Genomic DNA, 24,650 nt, shown 5'->3' on the forward strand with positions numbered 1-24,650 from the left:
ATATATATATATATTTCCTGACATTAACGTGCATGAGAGGGACCTGGTTGAGTGTGGAGCTGCTTTATTAGGATGGCATGGTGGTAGGCAGCAGCCACACAATATAAAATCAGGTAAAGGCCCAGGACATGGCAGGCTTAACTCCAGGAAAAGTTCAAAACTTCTCATGTTTATCCTTTGCCTGTGTTGGCTAGAATGTTGTTTACTAACCAAACAAAAAAGACCCCATGGAATTTGAATTGAATGAGAAACAAGAGGGCTAGGCTCCGGGCAGCTGATCCTGAAAGAGGATGAAAGGTCAGTCAAGGTCCTCTGCTGAAGTGTGGTTGTTTATGTTTACTGAGGTTGCTTGGAAAGACATTCTGTTTTCTTGTAGTAGTGTAAGGGGGGTGGTGGGGGGAGGGGGAGAACTACAAAATAAAAAACTTTTTATGTTCCAGGCACTGAGCTAATATCTTTTCTTTGATTATACATTTAATATATAAGTATATTCTCATTGTAAAAAAAGAAAAGAAAAAGACAACAGATAGAACTTACTTATCCCTTGACCAGAGGGAGAATTTGCCTTTCCATCCCAGATATACTGAATCCAAATCTACAGTTGAACAACATCCCCCAGGTAATTCTTAAGTAACTGGGCGTATTGTTAAAATGTAGATTTTGATTCTGTGAATCTGGAGTGAAAATACAGATCCTCTGCAGGGGGTTAAAGTAGAATGAACCAGTTCAAAGCCCTGCCCTTGACTCTCTACACTGTCCTGTCTCCCTTTCTGGGAGCCACCATTGGGTTGTACACATCAGGACGTATGGGCAGTTCATTCTGTCACTTCTCCTTTGTCAGGGAATACAAAGACAATGCCTTGCTGGCTCAGCTCATCCAGGACAAGCTCGATGCTTATAAAGCCGATGATCCAACAATGGGGGAGGTAAGTCTGGACATCGACCACGTGTTTCTCTTGTCAGCTGACCATAATATTTGTGTCCTGAAGACAGCCCAGTTCTGCTGCTCACAGAGTACTGCTTTTCTTGTGTATTGGCCTCCAGTGAATGCTCATAGCCCTTGCAGCAGGTGACATAGACTACCTTCAGTGTTCTAGGGTGACCAGCTCGTCTGGGTTTAGGACTTTCCTAGATTTAGCCCCGAAAGCCCTGTGTCCCAGGAAACCCCTCAGCAGTACAATACCAAAACCAAAAGACTGACACAATACGCAGCCCATACTCAGATTTTACCAGTGTTTACGTGGATTCATATGTGTGCCTTTGTGACATAGTTAGTGGGTTACATGTTAGGCTGCTCACTGCAGGGTCAGCAGTTTGAACCTACCAGCTGCTCCAAGGATGAGAGATGAGGCTGTCTGCTCTCATAAAGATTTACAGTCTTAGAAACCCTATGGAGCAAAAAAAAAAAAACCCCCACGAGTCGATTGTATGCATAGATTCACATAATACCTCAAGATACAGAACTGAGACCTGGGATTCCCCTTGTTTTTGTTAATTGCCATCAAGTCAGTTCCCACTCAAAGAGACCCTGTATAGATAGGGATTCCAAGGAGCGGCTGGTGAGCTTGAACCGCTGACCTTGCAGTTCAAATGACTTTTGCTGTCCAGCGCATTAACCCACAGCACCACACCAGGCAAAACAGAATGGTCAACCACCTATTTGTAGCTGAACCTGGCTAGTGCTCTCCTACTCACTTTGGCCCCTGTTGTTAGGTGCCATCGAGTTGGTGTGGATTCATAGCGACCTTATGCACAGCAGAATGAAACACTGCCCGATCCTGGGCCAACCTCACTATTGTTGCCACACTTGAACCCACTTTGCCAGTCCATCTCGTCGGGGGTCTTCCTCTTTTTCTCTGACCCTCCACCCTACCAAACATGATATCCTTCTCCAGTGACTGGTCCCTCCTGACAACATGTCCGAAGTATGAGAGACGAAGTTTGGCCATCTTGGCCTCCAAGGAGCACTCTGGCTGCACCTCCTCCAACACAGATCTGTTCGTTCTTTTGGCACTTTCCTCTCCAACACCATAACTCAAAATAATCTAGACGGATAAATCTTATTATACAGTACAAATGTTGGATACTAAAGTGGCTTTCATTAGTATTCTTGTTGAACAGTTAATTCAGTACCACTTTGTTAAGTTTGTACCTCAGAGCTCATTTCCTGTTCCCCCTCTTACAAGAGGAGCTACCCTAGTTGGAGAAGCTGGAGCTATGTGCAGTGGCTTGTAAAAGCATGTCCTTCTTTTCTTCCCAGGGCCCAGACAAGGCACGCTCCCAGCTTCTGATCCTGGACCGGGGCTTTGACCCCAGCTCCCCGGTACTTCATGAACTGACTTTCCAGGCGATGAGTTATGACTTGCTGCCTATTGAAAATGATGTGTACAAGTGAGTATCATATGGCAGACCCCAGAGACGCTGTAGCTTTGTAAACAAATAAAAAATGTTTCTAACTTGAGAAAGACATTTTAAATCCCAGGAAAAACAGATATATTGATAACAGTCTTCATGATAAATTTACAGACTTTTCAGTGAGTTCCCAAAGTCCATATGGTATTTCTAGCCAGAAAATCATGCCCCTTTTAGGGGAGGAGCAGAGGGCTCTGGGTCTGTAGTTCACACATCTGGTCACAACAGTTCATGGCCAGCTTGGATGTGATCCCTACCCCCTCCTCCAAAAAAAAGAGGTATTTTACATTCAGTTCATACTTCTTAATTGTAGATCATGAATTATGAATGGTAAAATATAGGGGGCTGCAAAAAGTTCATGGAAAGATTCCAGTATCTTTTCATTCCATTTCCCCACAAATTTTTGTATATTAACAGGAGTTTTTTTCTGAACTGCCTTTGGAGAGGAGTTGTCATTTCCTACATTATAAAGGACATTTTTCTTAGTAGCAGTCATCAGAAACTGCATTTCTAAAGACTAATTTTCATTTTTATGGAGACAGACTGTACTGTTCATATGTCATTTATATTATTGACCACAAAAATAGTGGTTTCAAAGTGAAAGTTTGAAAAATCTGCTCTTCTCTTTTTCAGTTAGTCTTGTAATTTTTGCTTTCCTCGGAATGTTAATGATTTCACAGGTAAAAACATATGGAGAGTCTGTTGCAGGTACCTACTGAAGCTAAAGTAGAGCCTGCGAAAGCTGAAACTCCACCAGACTGCCTTGTTTTTCCAGGTCTCGCAAGTTTCCCATTTTCGACAATGTGTAGTCTTAGCACTTTATCTCACTCTCTATTAGTGCGAAATATTTAGTTTTCCTTCTCCAACAGGTTTCCACCTTACACAGGTTCTCGTTTTTGCAGGATTTATTGTACTTGGGTACCACATATTTGAGGTTAGTAACCAGTCCCATTCTTGGAAAGAGTAACTATGGTCATTGGATCTCTGTTGATGCAGTGATTAAAGCACTCTGCTGCCAACTGAAAGCGGCAGTTTGAACCCACCAGCCACTCTGCAAGAGAAAGATGTGGCAGTCTGCTCCATCAAGATTTATAGCCTCGGAAACCCCTATGGGGCAGTTTTCCCCTGCCCTGTAGCGTTACTGTGAGTGGGAATCTACTCAGTGGCAATAGGTTTGGGTTTGGGTTTTCATTGTAAACCCATGTATAGTCTGCTGGTGCTCATATTAATAACCACCCTTGAGGATTTTCAAACAAATTATCAAGTTAGTTGACTTTGATTGACGCTTTGAGCCTCTCCCTGCCCAAGGAATTGCAGCCCATTTATTAGTGCTGCTACAGCAGGCCTGATGACCATCAAAGGGTCAGGTGAAATCATTCCTGTAACATCGCCTGTAAAGACTCTGAGCTTCCTCTTTATAAAGAACAGAGGAGTGGGTGGATTTTGTGGGACAGCGTGCTCCACCTGAGCCATGCGTCCCCTCCAGGTACGAGACAAGCGGCATTGGAGAGGCACGGGTGAAGGAGGTGCTCCTGGACGAGGATGACGATCTCTGGATAACGCTGCGTCACAAGCACATCGCCGAGGTGTCCCAGTAAGCGTGCCCTGCCCCCCCCCCCTTGATGATTTGATGATGTGCATACTCTGGGCAGCTGGGGCACAGTTGATCACTAGATGACTGTTGCTTTGGTGGAACGGCCAACATGCAAACCAAGAAGGATATATCCCTCTGGTCTCTAAGCTTGAGTTATTACCAACTCGACAGTTAGAAAATCCATTCTGTATGAGGGTTGCTTTTAGGATTCTTGGAAAGCATTTGTAGTCATCTCAGCAAAATGTTTTATAAACACCAAACACTGAAAGCCAAGATATTGCATAGAAAGATGCAGACCTACTGCATAAAGTTAGACTTTTCTTTTGCACAGCTAGTATTTCCTCCCCTGTTGTCATGATATGAGCAAAAGTTGATATCCACATACTGATCTGTACCCTACTCTGACAGTATTTCAGAGTGATTCTAAAACCAAGATATTGTTAGAATACATTCAAACTATAGATGACAGTTCTGCTTTTGTAGGAAAACACATTCTACTGTGTTGATTTAGTAATATCAGGAAATTCACATGGAAAAGAGCGAGCTGTGGATGTTTCTGTGTAAAAAAGTGGTCTCCACACCCTTTTGATCTCTCAACTTTAAAAACTCTTGATCCCCATTTCCAGTATTTAAATTGATTTGTGAACTAAATGTATGCTTTATTGTACTCATATGTATATTTTCTATCATACACAAAAGCATAAACATGAAAAGGATAAGGTAAGATAATTATGGATACAGGCAGACCTCAGAGGTATTAATTACCAGTTCAGTTCCAAACCACCACAATGAAGCAAGTCACATAAACATTTTGGTTTCCCCATGCATATCAAAGTTCTGTGTACACTATGCTGTATAGTCTATTAAGTATGCAATAGCATTATGAAAAAGTTCAAATACTGTGAGGATTACCAAAATGTAACACAGAGACTTGGAAGTTAGCACATGCTTTTGGGTAGACTTCCTCAACTCAAGGTTGCCACAAACCTTCAATCTTTGAAAAACACAATATCTGAAAAGTACAATAAAAGAAGGTGCGCCTGTAGATGTTTTAGTAGTTTCTACCCTCTTCCCCATGCTCTCGGGGAAACCACTGTTTTCGAATATTTGAAAAACTATGTAGTTCTTTCTTTTCTTAGAAAATCACTTTAAATAAACACCTACCATACTGGCAGGGAAACCGTTGCTGTATATTCTTAAAAGAAGACTATTGCATTCTTTCTGTGTAGAGTCACTTGGCGTTACTTTTTAAACTGAGTTCTGTCTGCTCCTGTTTCACAGGGAGGTCACTCGTTCTCTGAAAGATTTTTCTTCTAGCAAGAGAATGAACACTGGAGAGAAGGTAAACCCATACCCTTGCTCAGATACCCTCTAAGTTAATCCCTGCCTTCTCTCTCGAGCAGGGAGGATACCTCATCAGGACAAGACTAGCGTATTCCTCTCTTTGTTTAATGCCATTGCTATCTTATGCTGATTTTTTCAGATCTTTTAATATTTTAGACAACTTCTTTTTGTTATTTTGAGGATTAATAGTTACTCTTTGGATCATGATTCATTTACGTTAGAGAGGCTTTGGAAGTTTTCTAAGCTTACAGTAGAATTAAAATTCATAATTTAACTTAACCTGTGCCTCTCCTTTTGAATGTTTATCAGAGATTGCATACCCTTCTTAGCCAATGAAAGTGAGCTTTCTAAAATGAAGCTCTGATTGTGTTGCCTTCCTGCTTAAAACCATTTAGTGACTGCCCAGTGCCCTAGAATAAAGCCCCACTCATATACACTGGACTGTTAACCACAAGGTCAGTAGTTCAAAACCATCAGCTGTTCCTTGGAAACCCTATCCATACACGGTCACTTTGAGTCAGATTGACTTGATGGCACTTAGCAACAACATAGACATCCCTTACAAGACTGAAGTCACCAGGCCCCATGTCTCTTTCTTTAGTCTCTCAGCCTCTGTCCTTCTTGTCCCTGCTCCCTCTAACCCCGACCATGCCAGTACTCTCTTGTCTCTGGCCCTTGTCTTGCTAAATCCTGGTTCTTTGGTTCAGGCATCACTTCCTAATCTTCCCTAGTCTTTTTAAAGTGCCTTTGCTATGTGCTAATCGAGTGACTCTGTTATTTTTAAGTCCTGTCAAGTCAGTTCTGACTCAGGAGTGGCTGTTTTCAGTTAGCAGTCCAGTGTTTACCCTATAGTGTCACACCAGGACTCCTTTGGATAATACTAGTGCCACTCTACTGTGACAGCTTACTTATCTGGCTCTTCTGCTAGGTATTAAGCTCCATAAGGCAGAAATTCCTTTTTATTATTATTTTGTCCTGGTATTTATAGCACCTCAAGGTTCCTGGCATGTTAGGGTAACTCAGTAAATGTGGATGAATAGGATTAGGTGGATCACGCATCTGGGAAGTAAACAGACCCATTCCATTAGGCAGCATTCGGATTGCAGCCTTCTATAGCCTCCTCCTTAATGAAGCCAGCACAGCCCTTCGCCTGTCTGAAATGTGAGCTTCCTGCTAGACTGCTTGAGCTGAGTGTACAGAAAAGCAGTGTGTAGAAGAAAAATCTTTTTCTGCCCAGCGTAAATGTCATCAGGTTGGTCCCAACTCATAGCAACCCTGTACAGTGTTTCTAAGGAGAAGCTGGTGAAGTTTGAACCACCAATCTTGCGATTCATATCGACCTTGCGGTCAAGTCCTTATCTTACAGCGCCACACCAGGACTCAATAACTTTATAGTTGAATAAATAAAACATGGTTGTGAGATTTCAGAGTTCAGTTCCCCGCCTATAATATGATTAAGGTATTTGAATAATTTTTTTAACCAGGGAGCTGGAAATCTGCACGCCTATGACCTTGTGTTTAGCAGACACATTTAGTTACACAGCGTGCACTTGAGACGTCTGGTGCTCACTGTAATCTCATCTGATCCCACCACCCATGCACAGCCTTGTTAGAGCAGAGCCAGTGGAGTGAGACTCATGCTTTCATTTCCATGTAGACCACTATGCGGGACCTGTCCCAGATGCTGAAGAAGATGCCCCAGTACCAGAAAGAACTCAGCAAGGTATGGCGATGCAAAACGACCCATTTAGAACTGTGAGGATAAACATCTTCCAAATGACTTCTCAAAAGTCTGGATACACTAATTTACACAGGTTTTTTTAGTCATCTTTAATTTTTATTAGGAAAAAAAGAAAAGTTGGGATAGGCATCTTACTTCTCGCTTTCTTTTCTCGTATTCATACCTTTCTCTCTATATCCTTCCTATTCTCCTGCTGTTGAGAGGAGGCCACAGGGCTGTTGGAGTGTCCTCCCTGCATGGTAAGAGAGTGCCGAGAGAGAGCAGGCACATACGAGGAGGAGGAGGTCACAACGCCTTTCATCTCCTGATGTCAGACATCACACCTGTCACTTGCTCGGCACTAAGTCTGGCCCACATTCAGGGGAAGGGGAACTAAACTCCACAGCCTGAAGGAGAGGAGTATGCAGGATTCTGTGGGCAGATTGTAAAGCCATCACCATTATCTTCTTTGTGAAGCTAGAGACTCTGTAGTTCTACCATGGTGCTTTGTCCATAGCAGATGCTCAGTAGATGGTGCATGAATCTGTGACGAGCTCCTTGTTCACAAGCTGTCTCATGTTTTTTCCCAGTATTCCACCCACCTGCACCTTGCTGAGGACTGTATGAAGCATTACCAAGGCACCGTAGATAAACTCTGCCGAGTGGAGCAGGTAGGACTTTTCCTCCCAGGGCCAGGTTTCTGCCATGTCTGTTTACCGTGCTGAATTGTAACCATTTGACCTTGAACATCCTATAGAGTCTTAGGAAGTAGAGATGGGAAATCCTACTAGTTCGTGTTGTCTCAACTCTCTGGAGCCAATGCAGTTCGGCTCCCAATGGTAGGGACTAGATCGGTCTGGATTTTGCATGTCTGACTCTTTCCAAAGGCTCCATTTTCCATGGAATTACCGAAGAGAGATTTGTGGAGTCCTGAGCCCTACTGGCAGGTGTGGCTAGATGTGATATCCTGAATGTGTCCTCACCCTGCTGTGCTCAGACCAGCTCTGGAGACCTAGAGTCTGAAAGAGGAGAGTGTGGTGGTAGTCAGAAAACCTTGAGACCTCATGATCATAATTAGGACTGAAAGCTGAGTTTGGGATTTGATTTCTGTGTCTGTCACTGATTTATTTATGCACTTTGTTTTCCTCATCTGCAAAATAGAAATAGCCGTGCTGACACATTCAGAGGTGTTCTGTGGAGTACCCAATCCTGGCACTACAGTCTGCAAGTATGCCAGCATTATTAAGATGTGCACCAACTTCAAAGGAAAGAAGGGAGCATTAAAAAGATTCTATAGCTCTCTTTTCACACACACAAAAAAATTCAAGTTTTCAGTTTGAGACTGAAATATAAATCATCTGGTTTGATGTGATACCCTCAGTGTGGGTTTGTGAGCCCAGTCCTCTCATTGACTCTAAGAGAAAGTAGCTGTACTAGGATCCCTCCAGAAAACAGGCTCTTCCTCCATCAGTTAGAATGCAGTTTGGGATTGATCCTTGGAGGTATAAACTTAATCAAAAGTGTTCAAAAGTATTTGTTGAACTGTTTGTTGTTAAGTGCCATCGAGTCGGTTCCAACACGTATGACCCTGTATAGGGTTTCTGAGGAGTAGCTGATGGGTTTGAGTGTTAACAGTCCAGTGCTTATCTTAAAGAGCCAATTTGTTGAGCTGGTTACATTTAATTTGGTGTGTAGAAAGTATTAGAATCAGGACCTGCTGACTGAATATATGTTAAGACTGGCAGTAGGACTGAGGTAAAGGGCCTAAGAGAGGTGGGCCCAGGCTTCGTCTGACCCAAACTGGGGAAAAACTTGTGATCATAATTTTTATGGACTTGTGGGATGTTGAGAGAAACAAGGGCGCCTTCCCTCATACCATCTCCTTAACAACTACAAAGGAGTTGTAGCTGTGCGTCTCTGAGAAGACCAGATGGTCTCAGATTGCTGAGAATAACGTGCTGCTTTCTCAGGCCTGCTGAAAACAGATGTGTGACCCTTGATCATAAAATGGTGGCCAGTAAGACTGGACCAACTCCACTCTTCCATCTTCAGTCCTTTTGTCAGCCCTCCTTCCTCCCTTTAGCTACCTGGGTTTCGAGTTGCAGATTTGGGAGCCCACTTTTTTTCTCTTCTTCAAAAAATAAAAGAGTAGGAAAATTTAAAAGGCGGGGCTAGTCCTAGAATACTTAAAACTCCAAAAGCAGAGTGGGAAGACTCTAGATAAGCCAACGCACCTTACAGTGTCAAAGCTTTTCATGTGCAGGAAGCACATCCCTTTAAGCCTGAACCCCCAGCAGAGCTTGGTACCTCTGGAGGCTCTACCAAGATTGAATTTTTACCTGAGGAACTGCAATGCACAGGTATAGTCACCTGGAGAGACAGCCCACCTTTCAACAAAACAACAGGTCGTTGTAGTTTTTGTTTTGGGGCAGTGAAATTCTAGAGTGTTCATCAGTTCTCACGAATGCTTTAGGAAATATTGCTAATTACACTAATCCTAATTACAGTGCCATGGGAAGTAGAAGCACCTGGTTAAAGCCCTTCCCCACAAAAGCTACAAATTGCAAATGTTTAGGGGCCACCCATTTTCTAATAGTTCACAAATATCCAGATTGTCCCCAGAAATGGGACCAATGAGGTGTGTTTTCTGTAGGACCTGGCCATGGGCACAGATGCTGAAGGGGAGAAGATCAAAGACCCCATGAGAGCCATCGTTCCCATTCTGCTGGATGCAAATGTCACCACTTATGACAAAATCCGTATCATCCTTCTCTACATCTTTTTGAAGAATGGTAGGAATGGTGGAATTATAGGGGAGAGAATGGACACTTTCTTGAGGCAGCTGGGAGAGTGAAACCAAGTAGTTAAAAGATGAGTTTAAAGGATATGGAAAGAAGGAGAAAGAGAAGGCACTGCATAAGACCCTAGAGGCTCTTTACATTTCGGGGAATGAAATGTTGGCAAATCAATCACAGCCAGAGACTAAATGTCTCCCAGTAATTCTAGAGGTAATAGCTGCTATAGGAAATATAGAAAAGTGCTGGGGAGAAAAAGGAGAGCTGGTTGACCATCAAAATTCCTTACAGCAGAATTTTTTATCTTACATCTCAGTTGTGATCTTTGTCTTTAAATAGCTGAATTTTACCCATACTCTTGTTACCTATAAGTATCCATTATTTAAAACATGAGTACTAAGCTCTCTTGGTCCAATTTGACTTTGATAGGTGGGGGACAGATGGCATAGACTGTGATGGGAGCAGTTGCTTAGAATGGACAGTGGAACTTGGGGGATTCCAGAGTTGTGATGTGTTTTGACTTGTATACTAAAACTTGACTTCCACTCCCTGTGTAATACTCACCTTACAGTAAAGTTGATGTGGCAACAGAACAATTCCCTCCAAACCTGAAGAGGAGAAGGGCTCTGCACTATCGGGGCCAAAGCTCACCCGGCTTCTGATGCTCCCGTGTGCCATGACTGGCTTTTGCTCATTGGGTTTTTCTGTCGTCACAGGCATTACTGAGGAAAACCTAAACAAGCTGATCCAGCATGCCCAAATTCCCCCCGAGGACAGTGAGATCATCACCAATATGGCCCACCTTGGCGTGCCCATCGTCACCGACGTAAGGGCTTCTTCTCAGCCCCCAGGCCAGCTTTCCATATAGGAGAGGCAGAGAAGACGCTGATGTGTTTGATCTGTTTATGCTCTGACTTATTTAAGGCAGTTTATGATGTACACATATGCACACACTCAGCATCAAGAAATAGAAAACAGATAAAATCAGGATTCATGAAAATAGAGGTAAGAAGTCAAGCCCCTAGAAGTGTATATCCAGAGTGATGCATAGTTATGAAAGCCAAGCTGTGTTTGGGACCAAACCAAAGTAGGACTCTGGTCAGCTTCACTCTTCACTTCCTGCAGTTGTGCTGGCTTTGCCTTTGGAGCAAGTATCTTCTGTGAAGATGAGAACAGAACCCTTAGGGCCGAGCAGTGTTACCACCTTTCTGTAGTCTGCAGAGCAGACTCTCTGGGAAGCATGGCGCACACCAGGGCTCTCCAGAAGAGGGGTGGTGACTCCGGGCCTTTACGATGAGGCTAGAGCCGTCTTTCAGAGCACCATGCTGTTTAGATCCTTGAATGGAGAGGATTCATCCAGTACAGCTAAGGCAGTTGAGACTAAATCTAAGAATACATCACACCCAAAGTACTATTTTCTCCTCAAATAGGCAGCAAACGCCTTTTTTTAATAACACAATCTGACCTGCACGTGTCATTTTACATAACTTTAAAAGAAAACCTTGTCTTCTTATCACTCTGCTGTTGTCTGTGAGAAGAGTCCTTAGGAGATCGTGTCCAGGTAGCAGCAGGTCGTCCCCTGACCCAATCAGACTAATCTTGTGTGTTTGCGTTCAGTCCACTTTGCGCCGCAGGAGCAAGCCAGAGCGGAAGGAGCGCATTAGTGAGCAGACCTACCAGCTCTCACGATGGACCCCGATTATTAAAGACATCATGGAGGTCAGTGAGGGGAGAGGTGTTGGGGTGCATCATGTCAGAGACCCATGGCACAGGTTCTTCATGTGAAGGCCTAGATGATATCAATGTGGCCCTCAAAAAAACACCAGGGTTTTAGTTCTTGAAGATTTGCATCCAGTCTCTAGGGCTCTTTCAACTTCACCCAAATATACACCGTGTCCTGAGTGTTTTACTGTTCCATGTCTGCGACCCTTATCTTTGAGGATCTAGTCCTACGTTGTGGGGACATGTCTTCAAAGGAACCAGCGTATTCAGTGTCACAGAGATCTGATGAGTCACATGTTCACGCCTCCACAGAGAGGATGCTCGTGTGCATTTGGTGATGCAGCAGCCCCCTAGCCCCTCCCCAGTACTGTGGAAGGACCTCTGGAATGGACCTGGCCCCCTCTCTCTGTTCCTGCTGCTCCCCTTCCCCAGCCAGACCAGACCTGCCAAGCATCTTCTTCATCTGCTGTTTGGTTCAAACTTGGTCCCTGACCTGGAATATTCTTGCCCTTCTTTTTCACTTCCCGTGTCCTGCTTTCTTTCAAAATCACCGTTGTTGTTGTGAAGTGCCATTCAGTCAGTTGCAACTCATATCAACCCTGTATAGGGTTTCTGAGGAGTGGCTGGTGGGTTTGAACCACCAACCTTGCTGTCCAGTGCATTAGCCTGCAGCGCCACACCAGGACTCCTAAAATCTCTGTTAGAACCCATCATTTCCATTAATCACCCCTCCTGTCTGGCCACCCAGCACCACCGCAGCCCTCTTGAGTTCTTGCAGCGTTTGTCAAGGTGGATGTGTATATTCTGTCCCCTCAACCACTGTTTCTTTCCTCACAGTGCCTTGCACATAGCAGGGGTTCTGAGTGTTGAGCGTTCAGTGTTGGTCCTCACAGCAGCCCTACCTGAAAGACTCCTCTTTTCCTTGTAGCATGAGGGAACCCTCCACTGAGTCCTGGATCACTACCTCTGTAGGGTTGGATTTAGAGGTAATCTGTCCAAATCCCTCAACTTGACCAGTGAACAAAATGTGTTGAGAATGAAGGGCCTTGCCCACGAGCCATTAGTTAATTTGTGGCAGGCTTGGGTGAGAGCCCAGGTGTTCGTACTGAATAGTATGTCTCTACACAGAGAATCAGCTTTCTATTTTTAAAACCCACAAACCAAAAGGATGGGTGAACATGAGACATCTAGAAGCCAATTACATGTCTGTAATTGTAATTACTTGGTGGGATAGATAAAGCCAACCCTCAGCCTTATCCTTTCTTTTATTCTCTGCTCTGCTCTTCTACCTCCTCCCCCAGCCTCCTGAAGAGACTTGGGTAGCTGGTAGGAGGAGTGTAGATTTCTAGACAGCAAGGAGGTGGATAACTGGAATCTACCCACCAGATAATTAGACCCCTGAAAAACTGAGGGTGTATAAGTCTTTCTGCATGAGACATTTTGCCCATGCCCTGTTCCTGCAATACTGATGGCAAATGTCAGGAATTTATTGGACAGAATACAGTATATATAACCACCTCACATTGGATGTAAAAAGGAGGGGGGGGGAGCAGATTAAGTTGGAAGAGAAGCAAGAAAATCAATGTGTTTTTTTGTTTTCACTAAAAGAGCAGACCTACACATTCATTTCATTGTAACATGAGCACCTTGTTCAAGCTAAACCCTTCACTAGGCACCTGGCAGGAGGCAGTGAGGGCACAGGTGTGCTGCTTGTTGCAAAACTGGAGTCCACCCATCATGTTTTTTAACTGACTTCTTGTTCTTCAAATAATCTTGTCTTGGTTCCCATCAGCCCTTTTCCAACAGATGGCAGGCCTGATCTCTGTCTCTCTTCTTCCAGGACACTATTGAGGACAAACTGGACACAAAGCACTACCCCTACATCTCTACCCGCTCCTCTGCCTCTTTCAGTACCACCGCTGTCAGGTAGGCAAAAAGCCCTAGGCGAGAAGGGGCTACTAAGTGGGGCGTCTCCAGTTGTATTTCAGCTGTATGGCATGATCTTTCAGAACCCTCCCGTGGTGCCTTATCACACCAAGAATGTAGTCTTCACGTTGGCCATGAGGCCCCTCACTCTCTGGCTTCACATCACCTGTCTGACTCAGGACTCTTGTTCCTTCACTCACGCCACCTCAGCACTCTTCCTTGAACTTCCCAGGCCCACTCTGCCTCAAGCCCTTTGTACTTGCTTTCCCCTCTTCCTATAATTAATTAACTGTCCCAAGATACATCTACAAGGCTCAACTCTTCATCACCTTCAGGTCTTTAATCAAACATTACCTTTGAGACCTTCCCTAACCATCCTATTGACTGATTCATGATAGTCAAAAGGTGGACATAACTCAAATACCCCTTAGTGGATGAATGGATAAACAAAATGTAGTAAAGCCATGCAATGACACATTATTTAACCATGAAAAGGAATGAAGTTCTAATACATGCTATATACAGCATGATGAACTCTGACAATGTTATACTAAGTGAAAGAAGGCAGATACAGAGGACAATGCTGTGTGATCCCATTGATGTAGAATGTCTGGAATAGGCAAATCTATAGAGGCTGTAGGTAGATTCACGATTGCCAGAGGCTGGGTAGAATGAGGAATGACAGCTATAGGGCCTGGGGTGTCTATTTGAGTGATGTAACACTTCTAAAGTGGTGCTGATGGTTGCACAGCTTTTTACTGAAAACTGTTGAGTTGTGTACTTTAAAGGAGGGAGTTGTTTGGTATATGAATTATATCTCATTAGAGAGTTTACAAAAAAACAAAAAAAACTTCAGCCTCCCTCTCCAACACTCCTGTCTCTCTTCTCTGCTTCATTTTTCTCCCTAGAACACACCACCAACTAGTGTACTATTGATATTTATCTTGTTTCTTATCAGTCTTCCCTCCAACTAGAATGTTGGCTTCCTGAGGGCATAGGTTTGGTTTTATGTTGTTTGCTATTGTGTCCTCAGAGACTATAATACCGGTCTAGCAGGTGGTAGGTGCTAGCTGTAGACTTATTTTTATTCATTGAGGAGAGGAGCTCGACACTGTCTGCATCAAGTCACATTCTCAGATTCATTCCCAGTCGAGTATAGATGGGTATGTGGGTACGTTGCATTATTGTGTTTCTGCTGCATACCTGGTAATGTTCAGCCTTTTAGCAGTTTTGAGACTAAAGTAGCCGAGAATCCATTACTTTTGTCCCTGGATTCTCAGCGATCTGTGTTTTCTTGATGCTCACAGTGGCCCCTTACAGGGAATGATCTGGAAAGTGTTTCCCTCGGTTTCCTTGATGCACTCCTCCAGATACCATCTCTCCTGAGCTCTCTATGTGACGTCTCTATGTACCAGGCTCCGGGATGCTGTCATACATAGACGTACATTTTGTCTCCAGGTTCTGCCCTCTGCCTCCCTGTCTGTGTGGGCCAGGTTGCTTCCTGATGCCCAATAGCACCTATTACCTTGCCTGAGGTGGGGCTACAGTACTTCAGCAGCCTCAGAGCCGGGGTGTTGCTCTGTTTTCCTTTGTTAATGGGAGCCTTTCTTGGTTCCTGAGAACAGTGAAGATTGGATAGGTGAGCTCAGTGCAGTAGGGTGACCAGCTCCAGAGAAGGGACCATGTGCCAGTGGTGTGATGTGCAGCTCCTGGGATGAATGCTGTTTACGATGTGCCCCCCCTTGCCCCTCTTGTCAGACTCTTCCCACCTTTCTCTCACCTCTTCTTTCTGTCTTTACTTTTAGACCTTCAAGGCCTGAGGCCTACCAGTGGCATCTTGTACATTGTATATCCCCTCTGATGCCAGCCTTGAAGGAAAGTACAAAATCCCAAGTAATACTACAGCCAGGCTGGCTGCCTATAGAGGACTACCAAACAATTGCCTAGGGAAAGAAAGGGATGGAAATCCCCACAGTCAGTAACTTCTAGATTTGGAAAGTGACTTAAATGCTCTCTGACTCGGGAGGAAGGGTAAACTGTTTACCACCCAGAGGATATTTTGGCTTGGTCATCATTTTTGTTGTATTTTTCGTATTTTATTAACCTGGAAGCAACTCACCGCTCCTGTTTCTGAGTTAAGGGAGTAGTCTGACTCTCCATGCAGGACCTGGCCCATGTGTGTTCAGTGAATAAATATGTCATCTCAAGCCGGCTCTTGAACTCTGTCATCACTGCTCCCTGGCAGCAGTTGTCCCAGGCAAGCTGGGCTCCATGCATGCTCTGGGGAAAATGCGTGGACTGGCATGCAGAGCAGCTCGAACTCCAAAGCTGGATGGAGCCTGCCTGCTGCCTGCATGGGTCTTGGAGAGTTTCAGGGTCACTGCACAGATAACTCATAGTGACTCTTCTCCTAGAAGCCATCCAAAAAATGAAACCCAACGCCATCCTGCTGATTCCTACTGCTAGTAGCCCTAAAAGAATAAAACAATTCCATAGGATTTCCAAGGCCCTAAATCTTTATGGAAGCAGACTGCTACAGCTTTCTCCTGTGGAGCAACTAGTGTGGGGGTTCTAAACTTTGGATTAGCAACCAGATGCTTTAAACCACTGTGCAACCAGGGTTCCTTACCTGGCAGCCATATCACTTAATAATTGGCATTGCCACACAGTTTAACCAGCACTTAGCATTTACTCTGTTTTGGGCAAATCACTGAGATATAAAGTGATAAATGCTATCAGTGAAGAAAACATAATTAATCTCTGTCTCTCTCTCTCCTTTCTTGCTCTGTCTCTCTCTTCCCTGCCTCTCAGTGCTCGCTATGGACACTGGCATAAGAATAAGGCTCCAGGGGAGTACCGCAGTGGCCCCCGCCTCATTATTTTCATCCTTGGGGGCGTGAGCTTGAATGAGATGCGTTGTGCTTACGAGGTGACCCAAGCCAATGGAAAGTGGGAAGTGCTAATAGGTGAGTAGAGGGATGCTTTCTAGAGGGAAAGGGCTGCTTTGTTGCACTTTGACTCCATCCCATGCTTTGGTGTTTCATCGAGTCTCCATTACCCTGCCAAACGTAGTCTCTAGATAAATGTTTGCGATGGCAGAAGCTAGGGGCACAAGGCTCCTTCCTCATGTCTGCATTGTATCTCTTGTTAAGAAGCACCATGAGGCAGGAAATGGCTGATCATAGAGTCCAACAGGCCCAGGCTCAAATTCCTGCTCTGCCGCTGACACATAGTGTCACCAAGAACAAGTGACTCTACGAGGCTGTAATTTCAACACAAGGGTTAATAATACTTAGTTACTGCCTTGGGATAAGCCTTAGATGGGATTTGTCAACTTCCTAGCACTGGGCTTCATGTCTAAAGATATTCATTGAACAGGAGACAAATTCTTAGCTTCCTTTAGAACTATTCAGTTGGAGATGGACAGACACAGTGTGTGAGTGGGTGTGGCCGAAAATGTTTTGGAACCAACTGTTGGACTCTGAGAAAAGTTTTCCTGACCGCTTCCTAAGTCTAGTGTACCCTTTCTGGTATTTCCTGTTGGTTTTCTAAAAAAAGAAGCACCTCCTAGATGTAGTTGAGAGCAGGAGAAAAGGCTTGTTGGGGGTTGTTTTTTTTACCATGAGGAGCTTCCACTAGTTGTAGGACTGGAAGAGGAAGAGTGAACCGAGAGAAATCTTCCTTCCTGCCTCATCTTTTGCACTTAACAAAATAGTTGCACCTGCACTGGGTGCCTCTTGACATTGATTGGCATATGAGGTGCTGGCTGTCCCCCAGAGCTCTTCTGCACCCAGTGGGCATGATCCACTCCAGTGCCATTTTCACATGAACTGCAAAAGTGGGAAGTCCTGAGCTGGCACCCCTACCAGTAGGTGCCCCTACTGACCACAGTCCCAAGCCTAGTTATCAGCCCAGTAAATGTCAGTTTTATATGCTCCAATTTGGGGTAATCAAATCACATACTCCCAAAGCTACGAGAGTACACAGTTTCTGCAGACCAGGCCATCTCGCCGATCCTGGGTTCATCAAGATGGACTGGACGCAGCCAACCCCACATTGTTGATACCAGAGGGGAGATTGTGCATCCCTCCTTCTCCCTCTCCTAACTTCCTGAAACTTCCTTTCCCTGTCTATTCAGCAGTCCTTTTTGTAATGAGTTTTTCCTTTTTGCTCTGTAGGCCCAGTGATAAAGCCCTCTGCTCCTTGTTTGCATACATGTTGCATGCATGTTCATAGGTCACTCTGAGCTCAGACACAGCTTTCCTGAACAGACACTGTCACAGTGAGGCTTTTGATTGTAAATATTCACTTCATCTCTGGACCTCAATAACTTGAGGTTCCCTGTTGGGAGGTGGGCACCTGGGGGTATAAAGTTGCCCATGAAGATTCATGACGAAGCCTCACACAGACAGCCGATGTCCAGTGTGCTCTCACCTGCCTCCTGCACATCAGCTCTCCATGCTGCCCCTGTGTGTGTGTGTGCCCATGTGCATGCGTGTGCGTGTGCCTCGCTTTCTCAGACCTCTCTGGCTGTGCAAAATGTAGGCCTAAGTTGGCATGTTCCTGTAACGTACGTTTGTTCAAGCAGTCAGCTGGCCTCTGTTCTCCCACAGGTTCTACTCATATTCTTACTCCCACCAAATTTCTCATGGACCTGAGACACCCCGACTTCAGGGAGTCCTCTAGGGTATCTTTTGAGGATCAGGCTCCAACAATGGAGTGAGAGCCAAAGAAACAAAGTAAAAGCAGCTTATTACAGAAAAGAAGCTCTTCCACTCTGAAGGGTTTTCTTTGATTACTCCGTCACTCTTTCTCTTTATTTTTCCCTTTTTTTAGTTTATTATTTATTTGATTTTCTTTCAATGAGAAAATGCTTGCAGTTCTTAATGCCGATTGAAAATGTGTCCAATGCTACCTTCACAAACCCTGCCGTGGTACTCTCTGGGCTCCGGCTTGTCAGCTCACCCATGCCTTGGGTTACCTGCTGCTCAGTCAGACAGCTGCAGGCCAGTGGGTTTTAAACTGAAAGTAGTACCTGCTAAGAACAGTCCTCAGAGAGGGAGCAGGAAGTTGAGGGACGTCTGAGGCACGATGCCCAAGCCTGCCAGCTCTGAATGTATGGACACCACATAGAGAACATGCAGCATCCTGGTCGTGGTGGTGTAAGAACTTGAGAGTGAAACTAGTGGGCAAGCATATGGAGGGGGTCATGTCCAAGAAGGCAGAAACCTAGTAGAGTCCCATCAGAGCCTGATCGGGAAGACAGGCAGGAGTCTGGCTTTGCCTTTCAAGTCTAGGCATGGGAATAGATTCCAAGTCAGTGATAGCTAAGTCAGGCAAATACCTTTCTCCTAGGGCCAGCCCTTATCCTAGGGAACAGTTTCTAAGGCATTACTGGGTCACAGGCCACCATGTACTTGGTGAACTGGACTCATCCATGGAAAGAACTTTTGTCTCATGTTCCTCTGGGGAGAAATGGTGCTTACTGGTTATTTGCTCTTAGAATTGCTTGTATTTTAATTCCCCTTGAGAGAGTCAAGTAGTCACACCCTTCCTCCCTACTGCAGTCTCTTGGTGTGATCTGAGAGCCTGTGGGTAGAAATCTGCTCTTAACTCACGTGTTGTTTTAAGAGCATCTGCTCTCCCCATCTGGATTGTGCCTCTAGCTAGTCCTCAGTTACCAGGAGCTTGTTATCTGTGTGTAGATTATCTAGATTCTGTCCTCTTCCTGGTTCTTTCTCCCTTTCTAGTCTCATATGCTAGGAACCTCCTATAATGGGTTTGGATAGCAGACCTATGCTGACCAATTCTGTCATAGTATTAGGAATTCCTTAGCCTCTTTGTACATTCTGTGATCTGAGGACACCTTTTGTTCTCAGACTTTATACTCCATCAATGATGGACCCTGAGAACGCCCCTTCACCCTGGTGTTGAGGCATGGCCTGGTGAGTCAGAGTTTGCTGGCTGTTGGCAGTGACGCGACACTTGGGTTTGGATCAGCTTGGCCATGAGCACCCAGTATAACTGTAGGAGGTCATTTCCATCTCCCAGGTTCTGTCAATCTGTAGTCCAGTCATTCAGACTTGTGACTCAAACCATGGAGTCCAACCCACTCTCTCTCCCTTTCTGATGAACCTCAGGGCAATTTGGGTCTGTCAGACAGCTTGGCTACATAATATCAGAAGTATTATGCTTGTTTATGTAAAGATAATGGTGGTTCTAAAGGGAGGAGGAGGTGGTAAGCCTTTTTTCTCCTCTCCCTCTTTGTCCTGCAGAGTTAAGGAAAAACAAGTCATTGTAATCCAGGAAAGTGGAACTGATTGTAGCCCAGGCTGCGACTCTCTCATCCTGCCTGGGCTTCCCCTGCCCTAGAAAGCAAGGCACATAGGTGATGAATAAGGGCAATTGTTTTTAAAAGCCTTCCTTAAAAGTACCTTGAGCAGTTTTTCATCAGAGATGTCTTGTTCTGTGTGCAGATGGCAGGTAGGTGGGCAGTAGTTGTAAGAAGTATTTTAAGACTTGTAGAATAGCAAGCGTTCAGGAGAGACTATAGCAACCGCCAACCAGACCCTGTTAGCATGGATTCTGGAGTCCCTTCTTCAGAAGTCTCTCTTTGGCAGAATCTTTTCCTTCATTTTGTACTCAATCAGCAGAGGGGCTCTGGGCTGCCATCAAAGCAAAGACAGACCAATTAACTAGACCAATGCCCATTCCTAGTGTCTGAAATGATTGGTTGGCAGTATTGGATTAGCAAGAGTCCAGTTAAGAAAAGCAAAACACTGACGAGCCCTATTCTGTATGGATTGTCCACGTGACCAAAGAACAAGATAGTGCAAAGTGTGAGGTAGCCTGACTTTTCTCCTCCTCCAGTATTTGCAGTAACTTCCGCTTTAAGAGCTGGTTTCTGGCTCACAATTAGTGAAAGCTCCCACAGACACATGTTGTCCTTGTTGTTAAGTGCCATCACATACTGACCCTGCATAGAGTTTCTAAAGAGCAGCTGGTGGATTTGAACCACTACCCTTGCAGTTAGCAGTCCAGTGCTTATCCTGCTGTGCCACACATGTGGCAACCACAAGCTGTTCTCCTTGCAGTTGTCTTTTCTGTGCCTCACCAAGCTAGCAAGGACAGCTGAGATCCACAGATACCACCCAGAGTCTCTGTAACCCCCACTACTCATCTCTTCATGTTTTCTAAGAAACGAAGCCTTCGGATTCAGTTTTCCACCTCTGTGTGCTGGGTGGTTTGTATTAAACCAGAAATACCAAACCTACTGTCACCCTGTTATCAGGTCAGTTCTGACACATACAGTGTCACAATACGACAAAGTGGAACTGCCTCATGGGGTTTCTGAGCTTATAAATCTTTTTGGAAGCAAGACTACTACATTATTCTTCTTCAGAGCAGCTGGTGGGTTCAAACCACTGACATTTCCACTAGCAGCTCAGCATTTAGCCCACTGTATCACCAGGGATCCTTTGTTTGTGTTAAAGTGCTATTAATTAGGGGACTATCCATTTCATTTGTCACAGTCAAATGAAGGAGAAATAAAAGGCTGGGTTTGACCTATAGTATTGCACTTATCACTTGCTCTTGATGTGGCACTGTAGGATCAGCATTGGACTGCTAACCACAGGGTTGGCAGTTCAAACTCACCAGCTGCTGCTCAAAAACCCTATACTGGGTGACTATGAATCAGAACAGATTCAATGGCACTCATCAGCAACCACTTGAAAAAAAGGATTAGTTTGTTTACATTAGACATTCCAAATTGGGGTCAGTTAAGTTTCATTTTCCAGTGAGGCTCAGATATGAATTTGACTTGTCTAGCTGTTGGGACAGTAGGCCATATAACACCCCAAGTTTGAAGATGACAGGCATAACTTCTGGACCCAGCTCTGTCCCCAACCTACAGTAAGCCAGGTCTCTTGCTTCTGGATTTTATCTTCCCATCTGTGAGGTGAGAAGCTGGGCCAGATCACCTGTTTTCTAGGCCTGACTGGCCAGACTCACCTGTCCTGCTCTTTAATGCACACATTCCCTCATTCTACCTTGGATATTCTGAGTCAATAAATCTGTTTCAGCCAAACTCAGAAATGACTAGACCAGCTAATCTATAAAAACTCTTGATTTTTAAGGTTCTATAAGTATAGAATCAGAGCATGGAATGTACTAAGTATGAATCTAGGAAAACTAGAAATTGTCAAAAATGAAATGGATGGATTGGCCATGTGGCAGCATTGATGAGCTCAAACATGGCAACAATTTTGAGGTTGGCCCAGGACCAGGTATTGTTTCATTCTGTTGTGCTATGAGTTGATACTGACTTGATGGCACCTAAGAACAACAACAATCAGTATAGAAAGATTGGTTTTCTCCTACCAGAGCTTGATGGGCCTGGCCACAGCTCTAAAACCTTGAAAGCGTTCATTTGGATAGGCTTCAACTTTGTTTTTGGTGACCCCTGCCCCCGTTTCATAATCTTCCAGTTTTGCAGAATAAGAACAACACACACACCGCAGCAGAACCTGCCTGCTGCCCTGTACTAGAGGGCCAGCCACCTGCTAATGGAAGTGTGGATCTTCAATGTTTATAGCATTGATCAAAGGTATTATCAAAACAATGCAGATGATTGGCTGTCAAGAATTGGTTTTTAGGTGATTTGGATTAAGACCAGCTAAGATCAGGTAAGCTAAATCCCAGGAACTTGCTATCACTGGGAGTCTTAGGGTGCTGATTGTCCCCAGTACACTTGGTCCTGAAAATTTTTCTTCTTCCAGTCAAAATGGGGAAGAACAGATGATCAGTGATCAAGTGATAGAATATTCTAGAGCGTGGAATCTGTAGCCTTCTTTTGGACTCTTCCATATCCTGGGTTGCATGTAAGCAAATACGGGATAGGCATCTGATAAGAGGGGATCCCTTTTGATTTTTCCTATAGACCAAGCCTGCCTTCTTGTTTCCTAGAACTCAGATGGGATGCTGGGAAGGAGAGCATGTACACTCACTGTGTGGCCTCTAACTAGTATACCCCAAAGTCTTCCCTGTACTGTACAGCCAGAAGCTATTGAGATTCAAAAGTCCTTCTTTCTGTTCAGAGTGTGGGGCAGGTCTCAGAAAACATCTCCTGTTTCCTCATCTATAGCGTAGCCTTGGACCCCTTTTAAGACTAGTAGAAAGATTGATAACCGGGTGCTGTCAAGTCAACTCTGACTCATGGTGATCCAAGTGTGTCAGAGTAGAACTGTGCTCCACAGGGTTCTCAATGGCTGGTTTTCTAGAAGTAGATCCTGAGGCTTTCTTCTAAGACACCTCTGGCTGAACTTCGGTTAGCAGTCAAGTGTCACCATTTGCATCACCCAGGGACTGGAGGCAGATTGACTCATCCTAGAAGTGAATGAGCTTCAGGGGAAAGGACATATTCCAGAGAACTGAGCCACATTTGTTCAAGAAACCTCACATTCAGCATCTCTGGGAAGTAGCCAGGAATGGACCTCACTCAGAGCAGAGACTGGTGGATGGGGCTTGGACCAACAGAAAAGAGAATGTGGAAAGAAGCCCCTCACAGTAGAGAGGGTGTGACAAGTTTTCTACCTCATCCTACTGACTAGAAAGGTTAGCATAAAAGCCTTCTGGCCCTAAGCCTCACAGCTCATCTCAGTCCTGGGTCAGCTGAGCAAGTAGCAGTCAAAGGCATAGGGACCCTGGTATTTGGGATCATGACCAACAAGCCGGCCCAAGTATCCTTTTGCCCACCGTAGGGTGGAAATCTGGCATGTGATGGGGCCCACTCCCTCGCCCACGTCTCCAGGGAGGCACATTTTCAAGTACGGATCTCTTTTGTTCAGTTCTTCTCCCACCAGGATCTTTCTTTAACGCGCATGTGTGCAGTCCTCATGCTCACACACCACCCAGTCACTCCTCTTCTGTTTGATGGTCCATGTCCAGACCACACACTCCATGCATCCTTTGTTTACTGCACTCAGTAGAGATCTCTGTCTCCTTATGAAAAAGGCCTCATTTATTTTTATTTATCTGTTTGTTTTTGCAGTAGAACTATCTCTAATTCCATTAGCTTAAATTTTCGCAAGCATTTCTAATCTCTTACAATGCGCGGTTTCTGCAAGGTAAGGCCTCAGGTACCCCAGCCTGTTCCCTTTCACACCTGAGGTCCCACCGCCACCACAGTACCAATCAGCTGGCTCCCAGAGGTCAGTGGACTCCCCTAGGGTGTTTTGCCTGCCCACTTCCTCCCTCGCACCACTCTTTCCACACATAGTTCCCTTCCAATCCCTGCCCCATGCTGATAATTTTTCCCACCATATTGTTTAGAATTTCTCTCCCTGGCTTCACCTTGAAGTTCCAAAGAGAATTACAAAGCTGCTGCCTTGTCACCTGGCAGATGGCCCTGAGCCCTGACCGAGATTCGTCCCTCCCAACAGTCTGGGACCCTGCCTGAACCGAGGATGTGTATTACTGATCCACAATCCCTAAACGTCTCCCAGATCTACTTTGACCCAGCCCCCACCCCCCAGACCCTTTGTTTCCACTAGACTGAGACCAGGGTGGGGGAGGGAACAGATGCAGCTCGGGGATGGAAAAGAGCAGGAAAGGAAAAAAAATTGAAACAGGAACCCCCAAACTCACTCTCTTTTCTACCTCCTCCAGGATCCACGCACATTCTCACTCCACAGAAACTGCTGGACACGCTGAAGAAACTGAATAAAACAGATGAAGAAATAAGCAGTTAAAAAAATAAGCCACCTCTCCCAACAATGCCCTCTCCTCCCACCATGCTCCACAGCTCCCCTACTGGCCTCCTGGTTACTTTGCAGCCCCTACCTCTTTCCCTCCATCACCACCACCTCAGCTCTGCACGCCCAAGCCGCCTTCTCGTGTTTAATGATGCCATCTTCTCATTTGAAACAAAAGAAAATAATGCATTGTGTTTTTTAACAAGAGTATCTTATATATGTATCTCAAAAAGAGAAATTCATGAGCAAGTGATGCACTGCTGGAGACATTTTTGAACTGTTTTGAATGAATGGACACCTCCCTGTTATTTATGACTCTTTGCCCTTGTACATAACCCAATGCGACATGTGGAAATTATTTGCGTATGGAAAGGTACACCTTT

General features: G+C 44.8%; 1 protein-coding gene across 1 annotated transcript in view; it reads left to right on the forward strand.

The window, feature by feature from the left end:
• STXBP1 (syntaxin binding protein 1) overlaps positions 1-24,264 on the forward strand; it is a 35,973-nt gene extending 11,709 nt beyond the window's left edge. Inside the window, exons 6-17 of the mRNA XM_006834974.1 lie at positions 842-926; positions 2,261-2,391; positions 3,899-4,006; positions 5,288-5,348; positions 7,008-7,073; positions 7,661-7,741; positions 9,724-9,862; positions 10,582-10,691; positions 11,483-11,584; positions 13,428-13,513; positions 16,325-16,479; positions 24,182-24,264. Coding sequence (XP_006835037.1) covers positions 842-926; positions 2,261-2,391; positions 3,899-4,006; positions 5,288-5,348; positions 7,008-7,073; positions 7,661-7,741; positions 9,724-9,862; positions 10,582-10,691; positions 11,483-11,584; positions 13,428-13,513; positions 16,325-16,479; positions 24,182-24,264 — 1,207 coding nt within the window. The remainder of the gene's footprint in view (positions 1-841; positions 927-2,260; positions 2,392-3,898; positions 4,007-5,287; positions 5,349-7,007; positions 7,074-7,660; positions 7,742-9,723; positions 9,863-10,581; positions 10,692-11,482; positions 11,585-13,427; positions 13,514-16,324; positions 16,480-24,181) is intronic.
• Positions 24,265-24,650: the final 386 nt, after the last annotated feature.

Source organism: Chrysochloris asiatica, unplaced genomic scaffold (assembly GCF_000296735.1).
Source record: "Chrysochloris asiatica unplaced genomic scaffold, ChrAsi1.0 scaffold00014, whole genome shotgun sequence".
Lineage (NCBI taxonomy): Eukaryota > Metazoa > Chordata > Mammalia > Afrosoricida > Chrysochloridae > Chrysochloris > Chrysochloris asiatica.